Genomic DNA, 25,839 nt, shown 5'->3' on the forward strand with positions numbered 1-25,839 from the left:
AATTTACAACATTGGTAGCAAACATTGCAAAAAGAGCCCCAAAACAAATATACAGAAAGAATTATATATGAAGATATTTTTTCTAATCAATATGTTCCAGGAAGGATGTAATTTCCCCACACAATTTGACTGAACAGCAGGACTGTGTTGCTTCTTATTATGAAAAACTTCATGTGGTCTTGAATGTTTTTGTTTCACAGTGGTCTGTAGCCACTGAAGTTGACTTGCTTTAAAGGTTTGGGATAAAAGCTGGTATATTGCTGGACATGGATAGGTTCATATCGGGGATCTGAGCCCCCATATGCTATAAACCAACATTACATCAACTTTAAGCCTGCAAAAATACTCCAAGATCTGACCTTGGTATCTGATGTAAAATCTTATGGGGTGTGATAGCTGCAAATGTTTATCTTTAAACTAATCAAGACAGCCTTTGCATATATATTTAATATTTGGGAAACAAATTAGTTGCACATCATGCTTTAGAAGATCCATTGTCACGGTGAACAGTGTGGTAATAAACTACATGCAAAATACATGAGAACTTGTTTGGCTCAAACTGCTCACCAGTAGTGAAGTCCTTGTGAAACTTTGGATAGCATTTTGCTGTTATTGTGCCTGTTGGTTCAGTTACTCTGGTGTGTCAGTTAACAAAAAGAGGCCACTTGGGTTTTCCATTCCAAAATTCAACCATTAACTCACAACTGTGGTTCAGAATTCCAAATTGGAGAGAGGTTGTGGGTACAGTTGAAAAACGTTACATGATCTCATGATGGATCTTTCCATTTCTTTTGTATTCTTCTATTGCGTTTTCATTTATGTTACTGTATTTTTTTAAGATAAATATAATTCTATTATTTCTGCTATCTTACAATTGCCTTTAAACATACTGATACTTATTTCTTTCTTACCAGTTAGAGCATCTTGTAATGGAAGATGGAAGACAAAGGGGCTCGTGTTGCCGACTACTTTGTTGTCGCGGGACTAACAGATATTTCCAAACCACTAGAGGAAGAAATCCACTTCAATGATGCTTGCCATAAAATCGCTAAACCAAAAGAACCTATTACAGATGTAACAGTACTTAATAAATCTCTGGGGGAGGAAGTTCCTCAGGGATATAAATGTATAGATGTTACTCCCTCAGGCCTGTCTGCAGATCTCAATAATGGCAGTCTTGTAGGACCGCAAATGTACCTTTGTTATCGCCGAGGAAGGGATAAGCCCCCACTTACTGATTTGGGGTGAGTAGGTTTTCTATTCCTGTAGGTGATTTTGGCAGTTTGACTAATGAGCAAATAAAGCAGATTTATTGAAATATTATACTTTGTTAGTATGAGGCAGAACTCTAAACAGGAAGATACTTGTTGACTTGAGTGGTAACCAGTATGGTAGGAAAAATGCCTGCTGAATGGATTTTAATGACAGCTGTAATCCTTTGCATTCTGGAGTTTTTCAAAGCCATTTATAATTTCCAGTGTATATATTTGGGTTGAGATAAGATGCTTAACCTATTTAATACAGATTGAAAAGAGATGAGTTGTACAATGGTTCTAGGATCAGGCAATGAATCTTTAATAGTTGAAAATAACACTGTCTTGCACTAAATAAAACACTTTAAAGTGATCATACATGTGGAAACTAGTGTAGTTCATTGACATGAAGCTTTTCTGTAAGCAGCTTTTTATAGTTTGACCTGAACCTGCCCATAAACATGTTTTGATCAGAGATGAGACTAGAGCTGCTTTTAAATTAGTACTGTTTAGTTATAGTTCTTAGTATAGTATTAGTATTCAAAGTGTTTAAAGAAGATGTGCCTTCTAACTTTTGTTCCTCCTGTTTCAACTAGGGTTTTATATGATGGGAAAGAAAGAGTGAAGCAAGGTTGCAAAATAATTCAAACCACTCCCTATGGTCGGCCTGCTAACATCAGTGGCAGTGCCTCATCACAGCGAGTGTACATCACTTACCGAAGAGCATCCGAAAACATGACACTGAACACCCTGGCTGTTACGGATATATGTATAATCATACCAAGTAAAGGAGAAACCCCTCCACACACATTCTGCAAGGTTGACAAGAATCTTAATAATAGCATGGTAAGATTCAAAACCTAGATTTTTGAACACTTGATACTCAGGGGTATAATGCATGTGGAGTATTTGTGACAGTTCTCAGAGTGACAAATTTTGATAAGCACTTTCCAAAGAGAAATCCAATCTTGGAAGAGTTGGAGGATTCCATTTCTTTGTTCCTGGTTGGAACAGAGTCTCTTTTGAGGTCTTGAAGCAAATAAATCTTTTTAGTGCTGATTTGGAAATGCTGACTTCAGCCGTTTTGGATTAGTTCTTGAGAACCTGTTGTGTCATCATGTGTATAACTGGAGGTTTTAAAGATGTTGCTGTTTCTGACCTCATGTGCAAGTGGTATCATGCAAAAAAGATCATGGAAATTGATCTGTACTTGTTTTTACATAAATGCCTGTAGATTAGCAAATGGATTTCTCAGTTCTACCAGTCCCTGTATTGACTGGGTTACGGGAGTGCTGTCTAATGGAAATTGTTCTATCTTCCATCTATAAAACCTTTTGTGTCCCCTTAAAGGGTGCTGGTCTTCTCTGTGGCTTTCCATGTTCTTTATTCATGTCCAGAAATTGAGAACTTCAAAAGTATTTTAAAATATTAACCATGCCAGAAAGAGAATTGGTCAGAAGCTGCAAGAACTCTGATGTTGTACTGCCACGTTTTACAGACTCTGAAGTCAGAGATGGAATAAGGAATTGGGTTAAAGGTTAACATGGTTAAAATATAAATGTAGACATGAAAGAATTAACTATTAAAGTTATTACTTTAATTTAATTAATTTAAAATGTAGTTAATAACAGAAACATTGCAGCCTGTGTGTATGTATATATACATAAATATGTGCATGGATGTATGTATAGCTATCTATATACACACTTAATCCAGATGTTCAACAAAATGGAGAAAGGTTTAAATATTTATATGGATTACAGTTGTACTTAAAATTCTGTAGCTGTGTTAACAAATGTTTTGGAGAAGAATTTACAGATGTCATGCTTCAGTCCATAAACCAGTTGCAGTTTATAGATATATATAGATTTATACATATGCCATGGGTTGGTTAGCTTGGAGCTACCAAGCTGCTTTCCTTTCAGTTACATGGTTGTGTTGTTGTCAGAAAGGATAGTGTAGCCAGCCCAAAATGCCTACATCTTAATGCTCTATGGTTTTGTGTGTAAATTATGGTTCTTTGTAAACAAGGAAGAGGAGCTTTTTCTTCACTCTCTTCTGGTACATCCTTTTGTTATGTTTCATCATGTAATCCATTAATTTCTTTTGTTTTACAGTGGGGCTCAGCAGTGTATTTATGTTATAAAAAGTCTGTGGCAAAAACCAACACCATATCATATAAAGCTGGTATGTAACTACTATTTAGCTTTTTTAATCCTCAAGTCAGGATGTACAGGCTTGTTTGTAGCGCAATAGATATTTTTATTGAAGGATTATTTGACAGAGACGCTGCCTTACCATTATCCAAAAAAAAAGGCTCTTTCCCCAAAGAATTCTTCTAAAACAGTGTACTAAACAGTTTGGTTTAAAATTTGCTTGTAATTGGAGGCTCAGTTGTGTTTTGATAGGTTTCACAAACCTGTGTGTGTCCCACCTCTGGTTTTTGTTGCTGATAACTCTTAAGGATCTGTGTGTGTATATGCAGAAGTAAATACTGCAAAAATTGGCGTATTTTCATGATCAAAATGTTCCTTAAAATGAAGGTTACTGCAGATTTCCACACTGCTCTGCACACCAGTGGCACTGAGCTCTTGAAGTATTTTTGGATTGACTATCATCTTTATTTCATTGTTTTATTTATAAGTCAGAATTAGATTTGCTATGGCTGTGCTGAAATGTGTTGGGCTCTGATTTTGTTTGAGTGCAAGTCATTAGCATGATTCAGACTTGAGCATTAATTTACTTCTATCCCTTTGAGGTGCTGCTGTCTGTAGCCAACAGGAGTTTAGGACCAACTAAAAGGTGGAAGATAAATCTATAAATAAATAGAAATTTGACCCACACCTGGTAGTAGCTTGCACAAAAGTTTGCTTCTTGAGGGTGGGAAAAGACCACTGCCCTTCTTGATTACTATTTTTATTCCTCATTAATATTTCACTGTATATTAGGAAAGAAGGATGGTGAGCTCCAATGCAGAGAAATCCGAAATCTCTTCCCACAATATTTGCTCTCAGTTCTGAGTCCCCTGGGTTGGCAACAGGAAAGGCTAGATTGCTGCAGCCCCATGATGTAATTGAAGACCTGTATGCTAAGAGCCTCTTCAGAACTTCGTGTTTTACAGCTATGTTTAAAATGAAGTCTAAACACATTAGTCTGATAGCCCATTAGCTGAATCCTCAGTTGAAGTGGATCAGCATAATTAATTGGCTTGATTCTATTGATAGTAAAAATAATAATCTAATATCTAACATATCAGACTTTTCAGGAGACTTTTGTTGGCAGGAATTAAGTGCTTTCATAGCTGAAGGTATCAGTTTTATTTCTCAATTATCCAGGTTACCAGCTTTTAACTTAAATTTTAAATCTTTACTAATACCAGTGATGAATGTGAATTATTATAAGAGCTGAGGTGCACACAACCTGCAAACAGAAAGATAAATGAGTTATGAATCGTTCCTAGAATAGAAAGTGGGACTTCAGTCCAATGTTTTAGTCGGGTGATTTCTCCTTAGGCGCTTGAAGCTTGCTGCCCCTTTTCAGCTGTTTGCTATGCCTGATTATTTACTGCGTTAATGATCTTCTGAATTTAGTGTATGCTCATAGATGATATTTCTGGGCATTTTTTATGGAATGAGCTATTACAAATACATTTCTGCTATTCCTTATATAACTACCTCTTTACAAATTGCCTTTATAGGATTAATATGTAGATATCCCGAAGAAGATTATGAATCATTCCCATTACCAGAATCTGTGCCTCTTTTTTGTCTGCCTATGGGTGCAACAATTGAATGTTGGCCATCTAACAGTAAATACCCTCTCCCAGTTTTTTCTACGTTTGTACTAACTGGAGCTTCTGCAGAAAAGGTACTTTGAAAATTTAGAAAATAATAGTTAATAATTTCAGTTGAAAATTCAGTCATTTATCTGTTCAGGATGATGATAATCTGTAATTTTATAGGCAAATTGAATGTATTTGCTTAAGCTTAAATTCTCAGAGCCTGCTTTAAAGAGTGACTTGTATTTGTTTCACTGCCGGACTGTTGGTCATATAAACCTGTACTCCTTTGCTTTCCAATCATGTTGGCCTTTGAAACTAGAGAGCTATAAAAATTCTGACTGCGTCTACATGCAAGTATACTATTTTTATTGCAAGCATGGAAACAGCCTTGCATGTATTTACTTGTTCTAAAAAGCAGATTGGATGTCAGAATAATACTGCTTTGAGTTGTATATAAAGGAGTCCTAAAATAGCTTTAAAGGCAATTGTAGTGGTACTCTCTATAATCATTCTTTTTCTCTCACTTAAATTGTTTTGTAAATTGCTCTTTCTCATATGACATTAAGTGTTTTAAATAAATAACTGACAGTTTGGATTTTTACAGCCATAAGAATATTCCAAAATACATTGCTTCAAAAGATGATGCATTAATGTAACTTTTTAAGCAGTAATATAGACTTGATTTCCCTTGCATGTTTGGGGTTTGTTAGATTGCTTTGAAGATTGAGGCAGATTTATTGACTTCAAATCTACTGTTGTTTGCAGGTATATGGTGCTGCTATTCAATTTTATGAACTATATCCTGAAGAGAATCTCACAGAGAAGCAAAAATCTCAACTGGGATTAGCAGCTGCTGCTGAGGGGAAGTCAGACACATGCAGAACAGTTCAAACAAATAAATGCATCTGTCTGCTCTCTCACTGGCCTTTCTTTGATGCTTTCAAGAAGTTCCTTACCTTTCTGTATCGTTACTCCATCTCTGGGCCACATGTCCTACCCATTGAGAAGTAAGTAATTTTGGAGATTTGTAGCAGTAGTTTCAATTAATGAGAGCTCTTTTTTTACTTCTAAGTTTCCTGTAATATCCATTTGACTTTAAGTCATCAAGCATTAAATATGGCTACACAAGATTAAACACTTTTCTCTGCTGATTAAATGTATCTTTACCTATTTTCTCAAATAAACCCAGGTTTTTATTTGTAATTTAAGTGCCTGCAATAGTGTCTCAGAAAACCTTTTTTAATTAGCTTTGTACCCTTTAGCATCGTGATTAGGAGGAGCAAGATCATAAATCCTTTCTTAATGTTGCATATATTAAGGTAGAGGAATGAAATGCGTGGGTTTGTGGGGTTTTTCAAATGCCTATTTGTACAGAGAGGTAATTAAACAGATTGAATTTTTTTTTTGTACTAGTGATCTTCCTCTATTTGTGATAAATAAACCTAATTTCCTTCTTACATAGAGGATTTCACTTTTAAAATGCAGAGAAAATCTTTACATCCAAGAAGTGGTTGAGGAACTTGATATGTTTGAAGATGTCCCTGCTTCTTGCAGAGGGGTTGGAACTAGATGACCTTTGAAGGTCCCCTCCAACCCAAACTATTCTATGATCTATGATACCTGTAATTGATATGTAATATCGTTTAGCACATCTGGGCTTACATAACTTTTCAGTGCATCAGATTTCAAATTCACTATTTGCTTTTATATTTTATTACACATCAAACTTTTTTCAGATTAAACTTCAGTACTAACTTCTACGAGACTTTGTGCATTGAGGATGTTTTGCTATTACCCACTTCATTATTCCACTTTGTATCTACTGTGCTTGTTTTAAAATTCTGACAGTGCAAACTTCCAAAAATGAAAAGATTTTATTTTTTTTAAGCTTAGAACTATTTTTGGGTTTTGATTTTTATGAAGGCATGAGAAGGAAATAATATATTCTACAAATTTTGATTTTACAGAGTTATTTGCTTATTCTGATTTGTAAACTGACTGGTCAACTTACTGTGAATAGCTTAAGTACACCTACACTCTGTTGCACGAAGTTAATATAGTATCTGGCCTAGGTTCTTTGTCTGTTTAAATGATGAAGGCTGTCTGTGCTATATGTGTGTATTTGAACATTTCCAGTCAGCCTGGCTACTGTAAGCAGCAGGCCATTCCCTTGATGTTTGCTATATGGTCTGTGGCCATTTCATACACTGGTAATAAAGACAAAACCCCAAATCCGTTGTCAGCCTGATTCCTTTCCTGTTCTTATTTGCCATGTGGCTGCACAGGCACTGATGCTGACTCAAGGGAGATCAGCTGAGTAGTGCTGGAGAGGAGGCACAGTTCTGCTTATGGTTAAGACCTGTTATGTCATTATAGAACTGCAACAAAAAAGTTAAACCTGACACAAGTACACAAAATTAAAACCAGTAGAAATTGGGGGTTTTGCATACATCTAAATGTGTGATATGTGACTACAGTAAAACATGAAATGTATAGCTTTAAATGAGAAATACGTAGAGCAAGTCTTCTGCATAAATCAGTGCTTATTTGTGGGGTTGTCTGAATTTCTTCCAATGTGGGGTGTCTGTGTCATAATAATGGTAAGAGTTGCAGAAATCCCAGAAAAGTGTTGTATGTGCTGTAGCATGTGATTTATGATGGAATACCTGGTTCTTCCTGACTTTCTACTGATTGCAAGTAGTTGCTTTAAACATGAATGTGTATCATGTAGAACTCCTACACATTTAGAACTTGTGCAAATTCAGTCACTTCATAAAACTGAGAGCTTAAAAAAATAAATCTGTATTTGTAGTTTGTGGAAGAACTTTAATACTTTTTCATTAGAAATCTTATATAACATTTTTAACTTGAAAGTGAAGAAAATGAAGTTAATGACTCTCTGATATACAGCTGTGAATATTTCTTGGCAAATAACCAGTTATTGTCCCTGAGGAATCATGCTATTTCAAGCCAGTCTTAGAAGCACAATTGTAATATGGTCTTATAGTACTCAAACATCAATATTCTACTTTTATTTCTATTTGTTAAAAAGCTCCTTGTACTTTTTCAGTCTCATAAACCAACCTTGTGGTCTGATAGATAATCTGGGGTGCCATTTGGGATGCCACTAGTAGAAAAACAGGTTTTGAAGGTCAGAAAATCCCTGTAGGGTCTGGATGCTGGGTTTTCTTGCTCTATCTCCTGAATAATTATGTGCCATTTTTATATAATGATTTCTGTTACTGACAATAGTTTTGTCTTGAGGTAAAGCAGTTGAAGCTTGTAACTTCCACTAAATCAGTATTTTTCTTCTCCTTTAGACACATTTCCCATTTCATGCATAAAGTTCCTTTTCCATCCCCTCAGAGGCCAAGAATTCTCGTTCAGGTAAGTGTAAATTTCTTAATCGCTGTGTCTTGACTGGAGACAAAACAGTAGTTGAGCAGGTTAGTAAATGGAAAATGGAATTTTTATGTTGTACTTGTTCTTATTGCTCAGGATTGTTTTCCTAAATTCATACACTTAATTTTTATGGATTTCACATTGTTCTGTTTCCTTTTGGTTAAAGACTTTAATGAGATCTTTCAGGAACTGCTTAGTAAGCTTAGAACCTGATTTTTGTTCTTTCGGAGTATATGAAAATTAATGAAGAATTACTCAAAGTCCGCATCTGGTTTGACTTTTGCAGTAGCTTTTGAACTGTTTTCTTCTTGCTACTGTATGAAGGCTGAGTGTAAAATAAATAAATAAAATTAAAACCAGATGTGAGGTGAATATTCCTGATTACCTCTTTTCCCAAAGGGCTTCCTGCTGTCCTCTACATAATGGATAGCTCTTACTGAAAACTGCAAGACTTGCACACATTCAACAGAGGCACTTCATCAAATATGACCCTTATTCTGGCCTACCTGCAAGACCCAGCATATTTTACTGGGTGTGAGTGAAAGGATATAATTGCCAGAATTAGGTTGCCAGTTATGTGAAATTTCACCCATGTCACTGTTGGCAAGAGAGAGGAAATCCCTTTCTCAAAGACTTCTTAAATGAAGTGATATTAAACCTTGATACTTTTTTTCCTCCTAAGAGGCAGAATGGGTATAGACATGTTAAAATTTGATTGCTAAGGAAAAGACAGCTCTACTCTGCTTGTAGTTATTCTACCAGTCATGTGGTTTTGAACGAATCCATCAAACCAGTGTAACTCTCTGTTATTACTTGCATGGAGAACCCTTTGCAGTTTTCAGTCTCAATATAGTAGCCCATAAGCTAGTGAAGTCTTTCGGAGTAAATACATTGAGTATTGAGTATTAAAGATCTTCCTTAACATATTTGGGTATTCGACAGAAATGACATTGGTTACTAATACTGAAAAGGGATTGGAGAACAGTTATATTGAAACTGACACTTCTGTCACTTTTATTATGATTTTAAAGTTCAATTTAAAATCCAGTTCTTGGTTTGGGTTTTTCTTAATTCACATTCAGTAAAATATTTGTGCTTGGGAACATTTAACCACATTTACAGAGAACTTTAAGTCAGTTTAGAGAAAAACATTCAATTTTTATCAGTCTGAATTTCGGGTAACTCTGTCAAAGTATACATGGGTGTATATCCTGAAACAAAGTCTGAGAACCTAGAGCAAGTGGCATGAAGTTCTGTCTGTTATACCTTACATATCTTGTGTATATTTATTACTTACCTGTGTGTATATATATGCACAGCATTCTCTAAATGTATGCATGAGGTTAGTACAGCTTTAGTAGCTGATAGTACAGATAGAGGACAACCTGCTTTTAAAATAAGCAGTGGTAGTTTAAGAAGTACTTCCTTTTCAGCTGCTTTCACGGACTTTTGAGTTGTGTTTGATACTGCACTGAATAAAATCACAGGTGATTGTATTGAAGACGTTTTCCTAAATAGTGGGGGAAATGTCTATATTCTTGAAAATGACAAGCTTTTAGGATCTCATTTTGCTGTTCTTCAGTCATTTCTTGTAGTAGTTTCACTCTGAAGCTTATTATTTGAAAACATGGTAATCTTTTGCTAAATAACTAGTATTGCAAATCCTTCTGAGTATGTGTTGCTGGAGAATTTCTTGCAAGTGCTTACATGCTTTCTGAAAATGAAACCTGCTGTATTTTTAGTAACAACGTGTATGCCAGTATGGATATCTAACCCATTCTTAGATCCCTCTTGGTATCTGTTACGAGTGAGAAAGAGCATGACATGTGCCTGACTTTTAAGTTTCCAAGAAATTCTAGCCATTAGTAAAACATTCAGGAATGTTCCTGATTCCTGGTCTCCAGCTGCCATTGTTAAGTTGTTTCAGATCTGGGATCTGCCAGACCACATTCTCCATGTCCTACATCCTGTTATTACACAGATATTCCTCTTATAATGATGTATTTCACAACCTGAAAACTTCAAGAGCACACTGAATAATGTGTTTGTCTTTCTGAAGAATGGGGTCAGTAAGTGCCCCTTCTGCCTAAGGGGGAGATGCTCCTGGGATAGATGCTTGATGGTGTTGATCTGCTTTTGTGAAATACAAAAGCTATAGGACATTAGGCTGAAGCTTCCTTTCTGAGGGCAGTTTATGAAGGTTACCTTGGTCTAAAAAAATGAGTTGTCTGAATTCTTTCCCTGAACAAGCTAATGGTGGTGGTTGTCAGCAGGTGACTTATTTGAAGATAAATCTAGCATGTAGAGTGGTGTGGCCATCCTCATTTGTCACTGAAGCTAAATGTAGCATCAGCCTTCAAAAGCTCTGTTACATGAAATATGCAAGGAAGCAGTTTTGTAGAGACTCTTGCTAATACCTTGTGTTCTGTGTGTCTGTCTAGGCACAGTGTTAGGTGACTTAGTGCTTTGGAATCTGTGTTACTAATTCATCTCATCTTCTGTTGTCTGGTTGTCTGTTATCACTCAGAAATGAAATGTTACTGAAGGTTACTAAATTACTACTGCTTCTTGTATGTGTGCTTTCATACAGTAGACAGAAAATGCATGGCCACTTAAAGGGAGGATGAAAGTAACTGGTATCTTGTTACCTTGGGTTTACTATGTCTGAAAATGTCAGCCTGAGCTCTGATAAGTCGATTGTCTGTCTGTATGCTTGTCCTCATTTGAATCATCCTATTCATGCTGAACATATGAATGATTTCTCTTGATGTCATATCACTGTAAGAAATGTGAATTAATAAGATCTTTGTCTTGGTTCTTCAACTAATGCAAATTTTGAAGATTCTATCAAAGATGAGTTGTTTCTGCCAGCTAAAAGCCTAATTCTTACGTCTTCTGAAGAAAATATTACCTTACGCTATGACCCGACATCTCTCCCTTTCATGCATATTATCCATCTCTATCCCCTTAAATCCAAAAAGAATCCCCACTCTGGCCCCTGAAAGCTGTGTATGAAGTATGGGTCCTCACTTCCCTTAAAATACAGAAGGCTTTATTTTTCAGCAGTTAATATATTCAGGTTTTTGCAGTATTAGCTATTTTAAATTCCTCTTTATGAATATGCAATGTGTTCAGTTCTGACCAAGAAAGAAAGATTGTGCTTTGCCTGGTTTTTACTAGAAGATACTGATGCACAGCACTGCACACTGCTTCTTACGGTGCTGTACAATTGGGATATGTAAGGTTCAGCTTAGTTTAAATTTTATGTTTATGTGTTCTTTGTTATAGTTGTGTTAAGTTCTAATAAATATGTCCAGAGTTCACAATAAAAAGAATGTATTTTAAAATCTTTTTCCAGCTATCTCCACATGATAACCTGATTCTTAGCCAACCTGTGTCATCACCTCTTCCACTGAGGCAAGTGGCTGTTTAATTGTGAAATGTACTCTGATCTACACTGCAGAAAAGATTGGTACTTTGAGTTGTAACTGTGCAAATTACCTTCTCTGATGCCTTTTGTAGCAAGTGTGTCTGAAGCTTTATTTATGTGATTAGACCCAAGCCCTGACAAGGATACCTACTTACTGAACAACATCTATGTGTTTTCAAGTCATTATAGTGGTTCTTGAGGCAGAATATAGATTGTTAATTCCCTTTCTAGGAGTTGGTACCTGGGTTCCTAAAATAGTGAAGCTTTTGTTTTGCAAGGGAGTTGAAAGAGTTCTGTGACTGTCTTAACTGTCATGTCTCAGTTCAGGAGAATGATTAAAGACATGCATGTTATCTCCCTGTAAGTTGTTCCTTAAAGAAAAATCATCATGTGTATATCCTGAAAATAGTCTAGGCTGATTAAAGACTATGGTTAAAGACAATTGTTACTACTGGGAAGTAACCATTCTTCACTGTACAGTCAAGTGTACCATGTAGTCTGCTTTTGCAGTCTTTGAAAGAAAGATTTGCAGGTGTATGTTCATGAAATCCCACTCTAATGCCTGATTTTCTCTTTTGCTGTTGAGCATTTTTTAATGGTGCACTGTAACTCACCAGTGTGTTAATGTTCTCTTACAGTGGGGGCAAGTTTTCTACACTACTTCAGAATTTAGGACCTGAAAATGCAGTAACTCTACTTGTATTTGCTGTGACGGAGCATAAAATTCTCATCCATTCATTACGACCTTCTGTCCTTACTAGTGTGACAGAGGCATTAGTCTCTGTAAGTAATGGGTTATTTTAATCATATACCTGCAAGTGAACAAAAGAATGTTTTTTTTAGATGAAATCTAAAATTAGTAGGAGTGCTGTTAGGCTTAGAGGTTACTTATAAATAAGAATAAAAATAATTAGAGAGAAAAAGTCACAACGCTAATGATAGCTCACAAATATGGAAAAGCAAGACTAACTGTTGTTGGTTCTTTGTGTGTAGATGTTGTAAATAAGGATGTTGTCTGGTCATCACAATGCACTAAATACAAGTTCCTGATGTTCCCAAATAGCACTGTATTGTCTCTGGCAGAATTTGAAATGCATGCTACTTTCCTGTGTGTCTGCACTAAGCAGTTTTGGTACCTCTGCTCTATGCAGTCTATTGTACTAAAGAGCTTTATACCACAAATTGAATTTTAGAGAAATGAGTGCATTTTTTTATTCAATACTCTGCATATAGGTTTTTAGTAATAATTATCTATTAAATAATTGTGATGTAGCAGTTAGTGGAGTGTGTTTTCTGCTTGCATAGATTATACTGTTATAGATGTTAAACCTATGTTTTTGTCTCTGCATTTTTCCAAAGATGATATTTCCCTTCCACTGGCCTTGCCCCTATATTCCTCTCTGTCCCTTGGCACTGGCAGATGTGTTAAGTGCACCATGCCCATTCATAGTGGGAATTGATTCAAGATACTTTGATCTCTATGACCCTCCACCAGACGTTAGCTGTGTTGACCTAGATACCAATACAATTTCTCAGTAAGTATTTATTAACTATTTCTTCTATGTTAATTTCTTTTGTTTCCTGTTTTCAAATGCAAGAACTAGGTTTTTTGGCAAAACTTGAAGGGGAGGGGTACTTTAAACATCTGAACTTTCTTCTAGAAACTGTATCTCCTGTTCAACACAGCAGAGTAGAGCTGCAATCCTCACAGAACATTATTGCCTTTTAGTCTTACATTAAAATCTTATTGCACATCTTGGCACATTTCCTGGATTAACCATACTGTGTTTCACTTCATTGCGCCTGCAGGAGAACAGTAAATTTTGTTTCTCATGATGAGGTTTCTTAGTCGTCAAGAAATTCTGGTGTCTTCATGTGAGCATCTGCTTGAAAATTACAACAATTAAATCACACTTCATATCAACCTTAAGTATAGGAAATTCATGTTGAGAATAGAGATGTTAACTTTCGTGGGTGAGAATCTTAATTAAGACTTAGGATCATGCCACTGTTAACAACTGAATTAACAGTATTATCATATTTCTCCTTCAGAAATGTGTAGAGTACTGCATTCTTCTGTTATACCAATTATTTAGTATCTAAAATACGAGTATGGGACAGTAGTGCTCTCAAACCATGGGGAAACAGTCCACATTGTTATGATACTCAAACCAGAGTATTATTCATTTCCTTGCAATGATGTGATATAAAAATAAATGGAAGAGTGTAAGGCTTCTAATTCAAGATTCTAAAACACTTGGAAGTGATTAAAATTGTATTTCAGAATTAAAGTTTCAGTTCAGTATAATGTTTAATAATCTCACTATGTACTTCATCTCTGGTCAGTGTTCTTTTGTGTCACCCTCCTGTTGGTAGCAGTCTTTCAGCATCACTATGCCTAACTAAAACCTTTTTTCTGAAGTTTTCTGATTTGTGGGGTTTTTTCCTCAGTAGTTCTGTGTGGATTTAAAGAATGCTGCATGTATTAAGTATTTGTGCATAGAAAACCTTGTTCAGTTTGGTATAGCAGTTCTGCTCTGAAATGTTCAGGAACTAGTGCAAGCTAGGCTGTGACAACTTAAGTCTTGGTTTTGTTACTGTTTGGTTGAGAAGAACGTGTTTGTGCATTTCTTTTGGTATTTGTCTAATCCGTTAGTTGAAAATCCTTTATCTCCAGTTATTTCTGTTGTCCCATAGAACAGGTATTTCAGCTATAAGTAGATTCTAGTTGACTTTCAATGCATGTTCTTAGAACAGATTAGTTCTATTTCATCATATGGAAAAAGTATCAAACAAATGCTTAAAGTTTTGGGAACTCTGTGACCAAAGGGTCTTGAGGCTTGCTGGTGCCCTCTGTTGACAAAGAATATTGTCATTTTCTTTCATCTTCATAGAATCACAGAATAGTTAGGGTTGGAAAGGACCTTAAGACCATCCAGTTCCAACCCCGCTGCCATGGGCAGGGACACCTCACACTAAACCATATCACCCAAGACTTCATCCAACCTGGCCTTGAACACTATCATCATGATGCACTCAAGTCCACATCTGTATTTGCTAAACACAAAGCAGTTCGCATATTGAATTCAGGTTACTATAGGCATTCTAGTCATTATCTCCATCCTAGTTTAAGTAAGGATAACTCAGATCACAATATGTGTGGTGGTGGCTTGTGCAATGGCTGGTGCTTAATACTGTTAATCCATCTTGCATGAGTTCAAAGTGGATTGATTGCAGTGCTAAAGAGTGACAGCATAACTGTCATCCTGAAATATGGGGCATTGGTTGGATTGCTACGATCAGTCTCTATATAGTAAATCAAGTTTCACTTCATTGGTTGGTTTTCAATCCTTCTCAGTTGTGTTTTAATGGAGCAGATTTTCTATGTTCTCCTATTTCTCTGGTGAGAAATACAGTCCTACAGACACACACTCTTTATGTGTATACTCACTCTGTTTTGTTTCTTTCCTTCCAGAACTGGAGATAAGAAAACTATAGCATGGAAGATCTTACCAAAGAAACCTTGTAAAAATCTCATGAACACTTTAAGTAATTTATATCAGCAACTGGCAGAATGTGAGTGGGAAAGTACATAGCAAGATGTACATTGAATACAGTGTGCCACATTAACAGATAAATATAGCTGATTAAATATGTTGACATATATAAAAAGTCACCTTAAAAAGCCATAATGTTTTTGTATGGAATAGGAAAAGCTGTGCTTTAAGTTCAGAGATTAGAACCTACATAGGGGCTTTTGGGGTGGAGGTGATGTTCAGTGGATACCCCTTTGTATTGATTATCTTCCCACTGGAAAAAAAGCAGAGCTTTTATGAGAAGGGAATAGTAAAGCGAAGTGTAGGCCAGGATCAAATAAAGACTTTTTGGTCCTCAAAGCCTGCTCAAGTCTGTTGATATCTTGGCAATTGAGATAACTTTGACATATCTAAATTTTAAGATGGAAGTAATGTTTTATAAACTTTGGGGGTTTTAATGTGTAGCACAAATAGTGAATATTTGTAAAAATGAAAATTGATTGTTGATACAGGCAAAGTATATTGAATCTTAATGTGAGAAAGGGAAATTGGCAAGAGTTATGTTAGTGACTTCTTTAAAACAAAGCATTTGGAAATAGCAATGTAGTCAACGCCAGCGGATGTGCTTGGGTACCAGAGCTAATGGGCTTTGTGAAGTGGGAAGGGAGTCTGTCAGCACTCTGGCATTACCTGTTGGCTTAGAAGATGAGTTTCATAGGCATCGGAAGGAGCCTTTAGCAGCAGTAAAGCAATTGTAAAATCAAGTTCCTGTGGCAGAGACACCAAGTGGTTAAGACTTAAATCTGAGTGTGAAAAGGATGGGGTTGTCCAGCCCTACATCTTTGAGAATACGTACCTGGAAAGCATATTACATGGGATCTTTGTAATTTAACTTGGATTTAGGGCATTTTTAAAGGCTGTTTACACCTTCTTGGCTATTGAGGTCATTAGACTTTAACCGTGTCCCGATTAGAATATATAGAAACAGAAGGTTATTGCAGCAGTGAAGTCTTAGCTAGAGTCCTGATGGCTTTAAAATGTTGATACAAGTATCTACTTTAAGAATAGGCATTTTGCTAGAGCTTGAAATAAAAAGCTTTCTTTCTCTCTGCATTGGCATTTTGCATTGTGTTGTATTTTGGAGGCGCCACTTTTCATGAGAGTGGTGCTTTTCTGAGTATATAGGTACTTAATATGTATTGCCTGCTTTTTGGAAACACTTTGAAATGAAAAGCACTGTAAAAAAGAAAACTAATGCACATCCCATCTATCTGTTTATCCTTAAAATATGGTTCTTTAAGAAGCTCTTGTATAAATTTTCACATATTTCCACAAACAGCATTCTTTGAGGGGTTTTTTTAAAGTTCTATCCATACTGGTTCTCTCTGTTGCTGTAGTAACTAATGTGCTGAAAAGGTAAATGTAAATAAATAAAGGCTTTTGATGTTATCCAGAGATACAGAAGTCATAAAAGGTCAAGCTGAATCCATTCTGGCACATCATGATTGAATTTAATAGCATGTATTAATCTGTTCCAAACTTAATGGAGCTCAGTAGTCAGTGATTCTAATAGGATACCATTTTCTTTTACGAATACTGGGAGGGAGAAGAAAGTAAACCATTATAATGTTGTTTTTGTTCACAGTGCAACAGCGACCAAGAGAAGATGCATTAATGGAATTAGCAATGAATGACTACGATTTTAATTCTGGGAAGAAGCTGCATCTGTTAGATTTGGAGATCCAGGAAGCATTTCTGTGTTTCATGGCCTCAATACTAAAAGGCTACAGGTCTTATCTCAGACCAATAACAGAGGCACCCTCTGAAACAGCTACAGATGCCAGTTCTCTGTTTGAACTACAAGGTGAAGACTCATAAACTTGTTTTATGTATACCAATTTATTATTTTAGATTCTCTGTTACTTAAAGAATAAAAACATTTTGTGGTGTTAATGTTATAAACAATGGTGAAAGTAAAGGTGCAGATAAAATTGCACAAAAGTGGCAAACACTGCAGGAAGGTTATTGAGGACAGATTTAGATTAGATACTATGAAAAGAATTCTCTGTGAGGGTGCTGAGGCGCTGGCACAGGGTGCCCAGAGAAGCTGTGGCTGCCCCATCCCTGGGTGTTCAAAGCCAGGTTGGACACAGGGGCTTGGAGCAAGCTGCTCCAGTGGAAGGGGTCCCTGCCCATAGCAGGGGTTCTTTACTGTTAGGGTGGTGAGGCACTGAAATGGGTTGCCCAGGGAAGTTATGAATGCTCCATCCCTGGCAGTGTTCAAGGCCAGGTTGGATGAAGCCTTGGGTGATATGGTTTAGTGTGAGGTGTCCCTGCCCATGGCAGGGGAGTTGGAACTGGATGATCTTAAGGTCCTTTCCAACCCAAACTATTCTATGATTCTGTGACCCTTCCAATCCAAACCATTCTGATTCTATGACTGCTCATTAGTAGAATGTATGCTGACTTTTGGTGAGGACTTCTTTGGTTCAGGCATTCTTACCTGATTCTGATTTCACTTTATAGGTTTCCTCAAAAGTCGAGATCGTTCACATCAGAAGTTCTACACGCTGATGACCAAAACTCAGATGTTTATTCGCTTCATTGAAGAGTGCTCTTTTGTCAGTGATAAGGATGCAAGCCTTGCTTTTTTTGATGACTGCGTAGATAAAGTAAGCATGTCTTCATACACATACAGGTTTTTTAACTTCTGCTGTTTCTTACAGTATCTTTACATTGTGCAAGTAAAATATATTTGAAGTGCAAGTTTATTTCCATTTTTTCTTCCCTTTTTTAGTCACTGTAGCTTTCCATTTTCCTTTTTTTTGTTGGGCTTTGTTTCATTTCTGCTTCTAAAAGGTGAAGTAGCCACTTGTACAGCTGAAGCAGAGGCTTATCTGCTCTAATACCAGCTATTTTACTAGTTGATGCTGTGGGCGTCTTCTTTCCACTATAAGAAAAGCTCATGATAATGCCATGAGAATAAATTTTACAGAAAACACTTGTACTTCTCCAACTTCCCTTTCTGTCAGTGATCATTTCAATTGTTTTTATTAATGAGATGATTAGTTCTATGGCAGTGGTAATTGTGGGGAAACTGAGGCACTGGAGTTACTATATGTTTAGGATTTGCCATGGCTTTAGAACTGCTTGTGGAACTTGGTTTTCATTGACATGGAGTGGGTTTCTATGTAGGATTTCTTTGAACAATGATACATTTGCCTCATCTTCTCTTCCCTGCTTCTCTTTCTTGCTTTCTCTTATTTCTGATACTATGCCTGATAGTAACGTACAGAGTCAAAATGCTGACGTATACCAAGGACTGCTGTATGAATTAGAGTTTTACCCAAGATGCTCTTTGACCATCAAATTTCAGTGATTCCAATATTCCCAAGTGAATATTTATTTATATATTACTTATATATTAAGGTGTTTCACTGGGTAAACCACTACCCAAAAGGATATGCATGAAAGAGTGATCTCAGGGGTTGAAAGATGATACAACACTTTTTTATGTGTAGCTATAGGCTACTGGGTTGAGGCAAGTTTTATGTGCTGTGAAATTAGTTATCTATAAAATATCTAAGCCCTGCCTCAAATAATTTGTAAGAATAGTGTAAGTTGAAGAGTAATCTCTTGTATGTGTTCCTTTATCCTAGGCAGCAGCAGCAGAGATTGTAATTGATTCCCCATTTCACCTACTGAAGGATATGGTGTAATTGCCTCACAAGTTTTCATTTTTCCATTCAAAAATGATCTCAGTTCAATACATATTTAAGCTCTTGGCTTCATTGTATTTCACTGGTGGAACTTGTAACTGTGGGGTTTCTACATTCCTAGAAGTATTTAAATTGCCAAGTAAGGTTTCGTTTATTTCTGCTTTTCAGGAGCCATATGTTCCTGCTGCTTGGCTGGTTCAGTTTGCTAATACTTTCCATCTGTCTCGTGCAGTAAAACGTGTCACTGAGAACACCTCTTTGTATGTTTATCAAATCTTAAATATTCAGGAATTCTACTGAAACTACTTGATATATTTCCACCTCACTGGAGGGAGAGAACTGTGGAATAGACCTGCTTTTGTACATGTTGCTAAACTCTTAAGGCATGAAGAATATGCATCCTTGCGTTCCACACGTTGCTTATTCCTGCCTTTGAAATAATGTAGCATTTGGCTGTAATTTGGTTGCCACTTAAACCATTTAAATAATGGTTATAAATGTAAAGTGTGACAATATGTGAGCTGAACACTATCAATATGTGAATAAAAAGCATGTTCTGTGCACTAGGAAGGAAATAGTTTTTGATAGTGCCAGCTCTTTGAGATGGAGACACATCTCCTGTCACAAGCAGAAGCAGTCCTTATTGAGGTATTAGAGGAGAAACAGTGGGTGACAGAAGATCAAAGGTAAAGCAATATGAATATCAGTACAAATATCAAGTAAAGGCTCTTAGGTGGAATGTAATACATGTTACATTTGCTCTGTTCCTTGTGGTTCTGTGGTGCCATCAGTAGCAGTAGGAAGCTTGTAAGTTAAAGGCTTGTCTGTCCTTTTTCTCAAAGGGAAACAGTTCATAGATACCCAATATCTTGCTTGGGGTCACCAAGTTTTGCTTTGGTTTTTTTATTGGTTCTTAATGCTCTCAAGTAAGGGAATGAAGTTCTTTGAGTACTTTATTTTACAGTTGTCTCCCACTTGATCCTGCCGTTTGATGCTTTGAAACTTGCCTGGAGCTCAGGAGTGTCTTTGCTGCTGCCTTTAGAGCAGGGATGTTAATTTGCAAGTGCAAATCTCTCCTCCTCTCTGCAACAGCCGGATTTATGGTCAAATTCCCACTTACAGGGCTCAAAACAAAACAAGTGCAGCTTTAATTTATGCTTAATAATAGTGTTATTTACAAGGTGCCTTTCTTGTATTTCCGCACGTACAACTGAGTTATCTGAAAGAAGGAAAATAGATTAGGAATCTACCCTTCACCTCTCAGGTTGCTGTTTCTTTAGGAAAACAAAGTTAGTTTAATTTTAGTAAGGTCACATATTTTTACCCCATTATCACTTTAAATGCATGTGTATTTCTGCAGTCTCTGCAAGCTAGCATGACTTTAATGAATATGTGACTGAAATTGCTTAAATAGTGGTTTTTGTAGATTCTGTATGCTTCAGGCAATTGGATATAGTTTCTTGTTGTTTTCAGTGTTAAAATAAAGAAAAATAGGGGGGCAAAATAACTTTTAATTTCATACTTAAAAATGGATTCCAAATTACTGCTGCAGTTGAAATCATAGTTCCAGAAATGGTTGTTTTCAGGAAGACTAACTTCTCTGTACAACTGCTTGTTACATTTACCTGCAAACAGTCAGTTTGGACTACATCATTGAAAATCAGTTGTGTTAGGGTAAAGTTCACAAAATCAATGCAACACTAACTATTCACATTATAACTTTACAAGGCATCCTTGCTTTTAAGATGCAGTCCTTTGATGCTGCTAGAGACTTTGTCCTGCTTGACTGTGTCATTGAAACAGCAGAAAATACAGTAACACAAGTGACTACTTTTTTATTTAACCTAACTCTCCAGGTAGATATGGACAAAACTGGGGAAACACGACTTATAGAGCTGGATGAGTCATACAAGAGTGAGCATACAGTTTTCATAACACCACCTGAGATTCCCCATCTGCCAAATGGTGAAGAGCACCCTCTACAATACAGGTAATACAAGGACACAGTAGGATGCTAGCCAAAACCCTAACAGCATCCTAACTCTACAAAATCTTGCTTTAGTTTCTAGGTTCTTTTTATACCCACAAAGTACAGATTTTTCCTATGATTATGTTAAGTGAGTTTCTCTATGGGTTTCTTCATTACTGATTGGAAACATTTTTAAATCTAATTTAATCTTTTAGGTAGTTTTGATATTATTCATATTGATTTTTAGAAACCTCTGTCATATGATGCTCACTAGGGACTAAGCCACACAATAATTTTTTTATTAACTAAGATCAAGCCTTTGACACATTAATTAAAGAAAATGCTATGAAAGCAAATGATTTTATCAATTGAAGTTGTTTACATTGAAACAAGAGGTCAAGCGACTGTGCAGGGTCATGAAATCATGCAGATGGATTAGTAAACCACTTAGTCAGTGGTGTGTTTAAAGGTTTATGTTTGTGTTTTCTATTTCGTGTGTAGCTTCCAGTGCAATTACGTAATTGATTTCCTTTGCTATTATGTGACATGTGCATTCTGGAACTGCCTTCCAGGAGTTAATTGACATGTTTCTTTTATAGCTATAATGGATTTCCAGTGTTAAAACTAGATCTGTTTGAGCGACCAGAAGGATTTCTCAAAGCACCAAGTAACAAACTGTCCTCAAAAGCCAGTAGTCCCAACAGCCCATTGCCAATGTTCAGAAGAACTAAACAGGTACTTGCAGTTATTCTTGTAGCATGAGGTGCTTTGGAAAGTGACAGCTTGCTGCCTTCATCTTGAGTTGGGCCATAAAGACAGACCGGCAGTGGCTGCAGCATAGTGGTGTTTCACTGATTGGGTAACCATGCTAGTAGTTCTTTGGATGTTTACCTCTTCTTGCCTATACCATGTCATACAGGGCCCCTGATCACAGTTTGTCGTTAGCTGTGCTGTCCCCATACCTTCCACATTCTTCATGCTGTTCTCCAGAAGCATAAACTGTTGGGCTCCCATATTATCTTTTTGATTGCTTTTCACTATCCAAGAGCTCTAACTTTCAAATGTTTCTTAAAAAATAATGCAGACAAAAAAAAATAGACAAATGTAAAGAAATAGAAGTTTTAAAGAGCAGAATATTGCACAGGAAGTGGTTTTGGTATCACTCACTCTGCTTTAATTCTCTCCCCCTTTGAGTATGTTGCTCATGGTAATGTTGCAGTTTCTGCATGTTTAGTGATATATGGTCAGGTTTTAACACATAGGTTTGTGTAATGTGTATGTAAATACACGCAAATAACCTTGATGATTCTTTACAGGAAATAAAATCAGCACATAAAATTGCTAAGAAGTACTCGTCCATACCACAGATGTGGTCCAGGTGTTTGCTACGTCACTGCTACGGTCTTTGGTTTATCTGCCTTCCTGCGTATGTGAAAGTGTGCCATTCAAAAGTGAGGGCTCTGAAAACTGCCTATGATGTGCTGCAAAAAATGCATACCAAAAAAATAGATCCACCTGATGAGGTAAAAGTCCAGGATTCCAGAAACAGCCCATGGGTTTTATTGAATGGGATATGTGTTTGACTACAGAAACACAGCACTAACTTGTGTGTATTTTCAGGTGTGCTACCGAGTACTCATGCAACTGTGTGGACAGTATGGGCAGCCTGTGCTAGCAGTGCGAGTGCTGTTTGAAATGCAGAAAGCTGGTGTTGACCCTAATGCCATTACTTACGGCTATTACAATAAGGTCAGTATTTTTGCAAGAGGAGGAAAACCAAAAGATGCATTTTTATCCAGGCAAATAGAAGCAAACAAAATAAGGGAGCAGTTCAGATATAATTTTGTTATTTCTAGTAACTGAAAGAAATAAAAGATGGAATATTGTGCTGTCTTTGTAGGCTTAGAAGTCTACTTTATAACTGCCAGTGTAACCCGATTTGAAATGGAAGTTTATTTCACACCTGATTGTTCCTTGAGATGATTGTGTTTGACTTCCAATATTTCCAAAATAGGCTGTTCTGGAAAGCACCTGGCCTTCAAGCAATCGAGGTGGCTATTTCCTGTGGATGAAAGTACGAAATGTTGTTTTAGGAATAGCACAGTTCAAAAAAGCATTGAAGAAGCTACCAGCAAACACATCACATACAGCAACTCCTGGTACAGTATTAATGTCCTCTTCTTTGTTACCTTCATGCTGATAAGAAAATTATTTCTAAAAGCTCTGTTGTGAATTTCATGATAAGAACATTTAGAGGGAAAAACAAAAAGTTTTTGTAGAATTTTTGAAAAATAGCTTTTTTTTGTGTGTTTCTTTGAATCCAAAATGGTCTTCATGGAGATAAAATATGAGCTGGAAATCGATGTGATAATTATCCTCCTTCATACAACAGCCAGTCTCATAACTGATAAACTTCTCTCCAGCCTTGCCTCCTTTTGTTTTCCCCATTTTTTGGTATTAAGAAGCAACCAGAATTAGTCCTTGAGTTTGCAGTACCATTTTCAGGTTCTGTGGACCAAGTGAAATGATGGTATTTATTTTTTACCTAGAATATGAGTATAATATTTGAGGCTGTAAATTTTGGATTAGTTTCCAGTAAAGATTTATGTGCCATTCAAATGGCCTTATTACCATGCCAGTGATTACCTGTTGTGTGTATTTTTCATAGCTACTACTTTCCACAGTATCTATAACTCACTACTAGTAAAGCAAGATAGTACATTGTAAAGTACCAGCAATATAGTTAGTTTAGATGTAATTGACCTTGGAAGACCTTTACAGTGTACAGGTAAGATGATCATCTGGATTATCTTTTTAAAGTCACTTCCGACCAGAGCTATTTGATAACCACACTAGCATCAAGTAAATTTTGCCCATTAAAGCAATCAGATGATATTAATACACCTAGGGTGGTGTTTTGTCTTAAGAATGACCAAACAGTGTCTTGAATGTTTCCAGCGATTTTTTGGGGTGGTGTTGGTTATTTTCACTTTATTTTACAAACAAATTCATGGTTGTTGCTGCCTTCTTTCAATTATTTTACTTTCTAGAGTAAAACCATGAGAATTACATACAGAAACTCTGAGAAACGCACTATGCTAACGTGAACCCATGTTTAGCTGCCTCTTGGAGTTCTTGAAGAGATGTGACATTTTGATCAAATAAACTGGGCAACAGAATCAAAGACAAGCAGTGCTTTAGTACAGTATTTAAACAGAAATGTTACAAATTACCCCTTTAATTTCATCCTATAGAGCATCGCTTTAATGCTGATACTGTAAAAGTAAACCAGTCACTTTTCTTAGTTTTCTGTGGTAAAATGTTCACTGTTAATTACAATGGACTTAGGATCATAGAATCATAAAATAGTTAGGGTTGGAAAGGATGTTAATATCATCCACTTCCATCCCCCTGTCATGGGCAGGGACACCTCACACTAAACCATGTCACCCAAGGCTCTGTCCAGCCTGGCCTTGAACACTGCCAGGGATGGAGCATTCACAACTTTCCTGGGCAACCCAAGAGTCCTTGATAAGAATCCTTTGAATTACTGTGGATATTCAATTTATTTTGTTTAACTATGTCATGCTATTAACTACCATAACCATCTTTGTTCTGTCGTTGCCCTGTTGTGCTAGGAGGACTTTCAGACTCTGGCAATAACACATCATTCAAAGAAGAAGCCAAGCAAGGGAAAACATGTCTTCAAGATATACAAGAACAAAAGGAGGACAAGAGAGAGAGTGACTCCAGTTCTTGTATGTATCTTATGGATACAGATATCTAGTTCATTGCAGATAAATAGGGATTTCAGCAAAAGCTAACTGGGACAGCTGATGTTTTTTATAGTGAGTGTGTGTGATAATGGCAGTTTATGCCCATGCCTCAAGCTTTTTTTTTCTCTAAATGCAGTTTTCTGGATGTATAGTAGTTTAACTTTTAAAATTGCAGTTCTTTGTTCAAAGAAGTGATGGTGATAATATAAAGTCTCAATGAGAATTACAGCTTCATGGGTTTGTCTTTACAAAAAATGAATTGCTTCATAGGCATAATCTACAGGGAGAGCTTTTCTACCAGTCTGTTTTCTTTCTCAATCCCCTATGAGAAGGGCAGAATTTCTGCAGTTCTGGGAGAGTGGACTCAGTTATTCAGTTCCTGGGATTTCTTTACATTTAGGAGGTGCATCAGAAATGAGAGAGGCTTTGGATTCACTGTGGACCTTTTTCTTCTCTTCAGGTTTTATATCTGCTGCTCATGAATCCCTTAACCGTGGTTGAGCAGCAGAGACTTCATGCAAGCATACAGCAGATGAGATTGTGTAGTAATAATGTATAGTTACTGGAGATTCCCATATACATAATAATAAATACTCTTCTAATAATATAATTACATTTTTCAGTGTGCTCTCTCTTACTGCTTGAGTTATCTATTCCCTTGTCAGGCGGATGTGGTGTGAAAGTATGAGAAAATATAGAACCGAAGACTTACTTCAGTGTTTTCTTTTCATCACAGTCTTCCTTCTATCATTAGTATTCTTTCTACAGTTTGCTTGTACATTTGTGATTTACAGGGATGTTCTTACAACCACGGCTAAGGTGGCAAGCAGGTCATTTATGTTTAATGAAACTTGTGAGGACACAGAAAATGTGGATTCTGCTGAAAGCTTGTATTACTTTTAGCCATAATTAAGTCAAGATTGTGTCTCTCCCTGGTAATAGATGTACTGTAAATGTTTTGTGCTTATGAATG

At 36.5% G+C, this 25,839-nt stretch overlaps 1 protein-coding gene across 1 annotated transcript in view; it reads left to right on the forward strand.

Annotated features, from left to right (window-relative positions):
- The window catches only part of DENND4A (DENN domain containing 4A), a 52,513-nt gene that overhangs the window by 13,739 nt on the left and 12,935 nt on the right, over positions 1–25,839 (forward strand). Inside the window, exons 2-19 of the mRNA XM_034066482.1 lie at positions 915–1,244; positions 1,850–2,099; positions 3,371–3,440; positions 4,951–5,120; positions 5,800–6,041; positions 8,355–8,421; positions 11,795–11,853; positions 12,505–12,649; positions 13,226–13,401; positions 15,342–15,442; positions 17,048–17,266; positions 17,929–18,074; positions 20,978–21,111; positions 21,690–21,825; positions 22,407–22,613; positions 22,711–22,839; positions 23,105–23,249; positions 24,729–24,848. Coding sequence (XP_033922373.1) covers positions 937–1,244; positions 1,850–2,099; positions 3,371–3,440; positions 4,951–5,120; positions 5,800–6,041; positions 8,355–8,421; positions 11,795–11,853; positions 12,505–12,649; positions 13,226–13,401; positions 15,342–15,442; positions 17,048–17,266; positions 17,929–18,074; positions 20,978–21,111; positions 21,690–21,825; positions 22,407–22,613; positions 22,711–22,839; positions 23,105–23,249; positions 24,729–24,848 — 2,824 coding nt within the window. The 5' untranslated portion in view covers positions 915–936. The remainder of the gene's footprint in view (positions 1–914; positions 1,245–1,849; positions 2,100–3,370; positions 3,441–4,950; positions 5,121–5,799; positions 6,042–8,354; positions 8,422–11,794; positions 11,854–12,504; positions 12,650–13,225; positions 13,402–15,341; positions 15,443–17,047; positions 17,267–17,928; positions 18,075–20,977; positions 21,112–21,689; positions 21,826–22,406; positions 22,614–22,710; positions 22,840–23,104; positions 23,250–24,728; positions 24,849–25,839) is intronic.

The sequence above is a fragment of the Melopsittacus undulatus genome, chromosome 9, assembly GCF_012275295.1.
Source record: "Melopsittacus undulatus isolate bMelUnd1 chromosome 9, bMelUnd1.mat.Z, whole genome shotgun sequence".
Taxonomy (NCBI): Eukaryota; Metazoa; Chordata; class Aves; order Psittaciformes; family Psittaculidae; genus Melopsittacus; species Melopsittacus undulatus.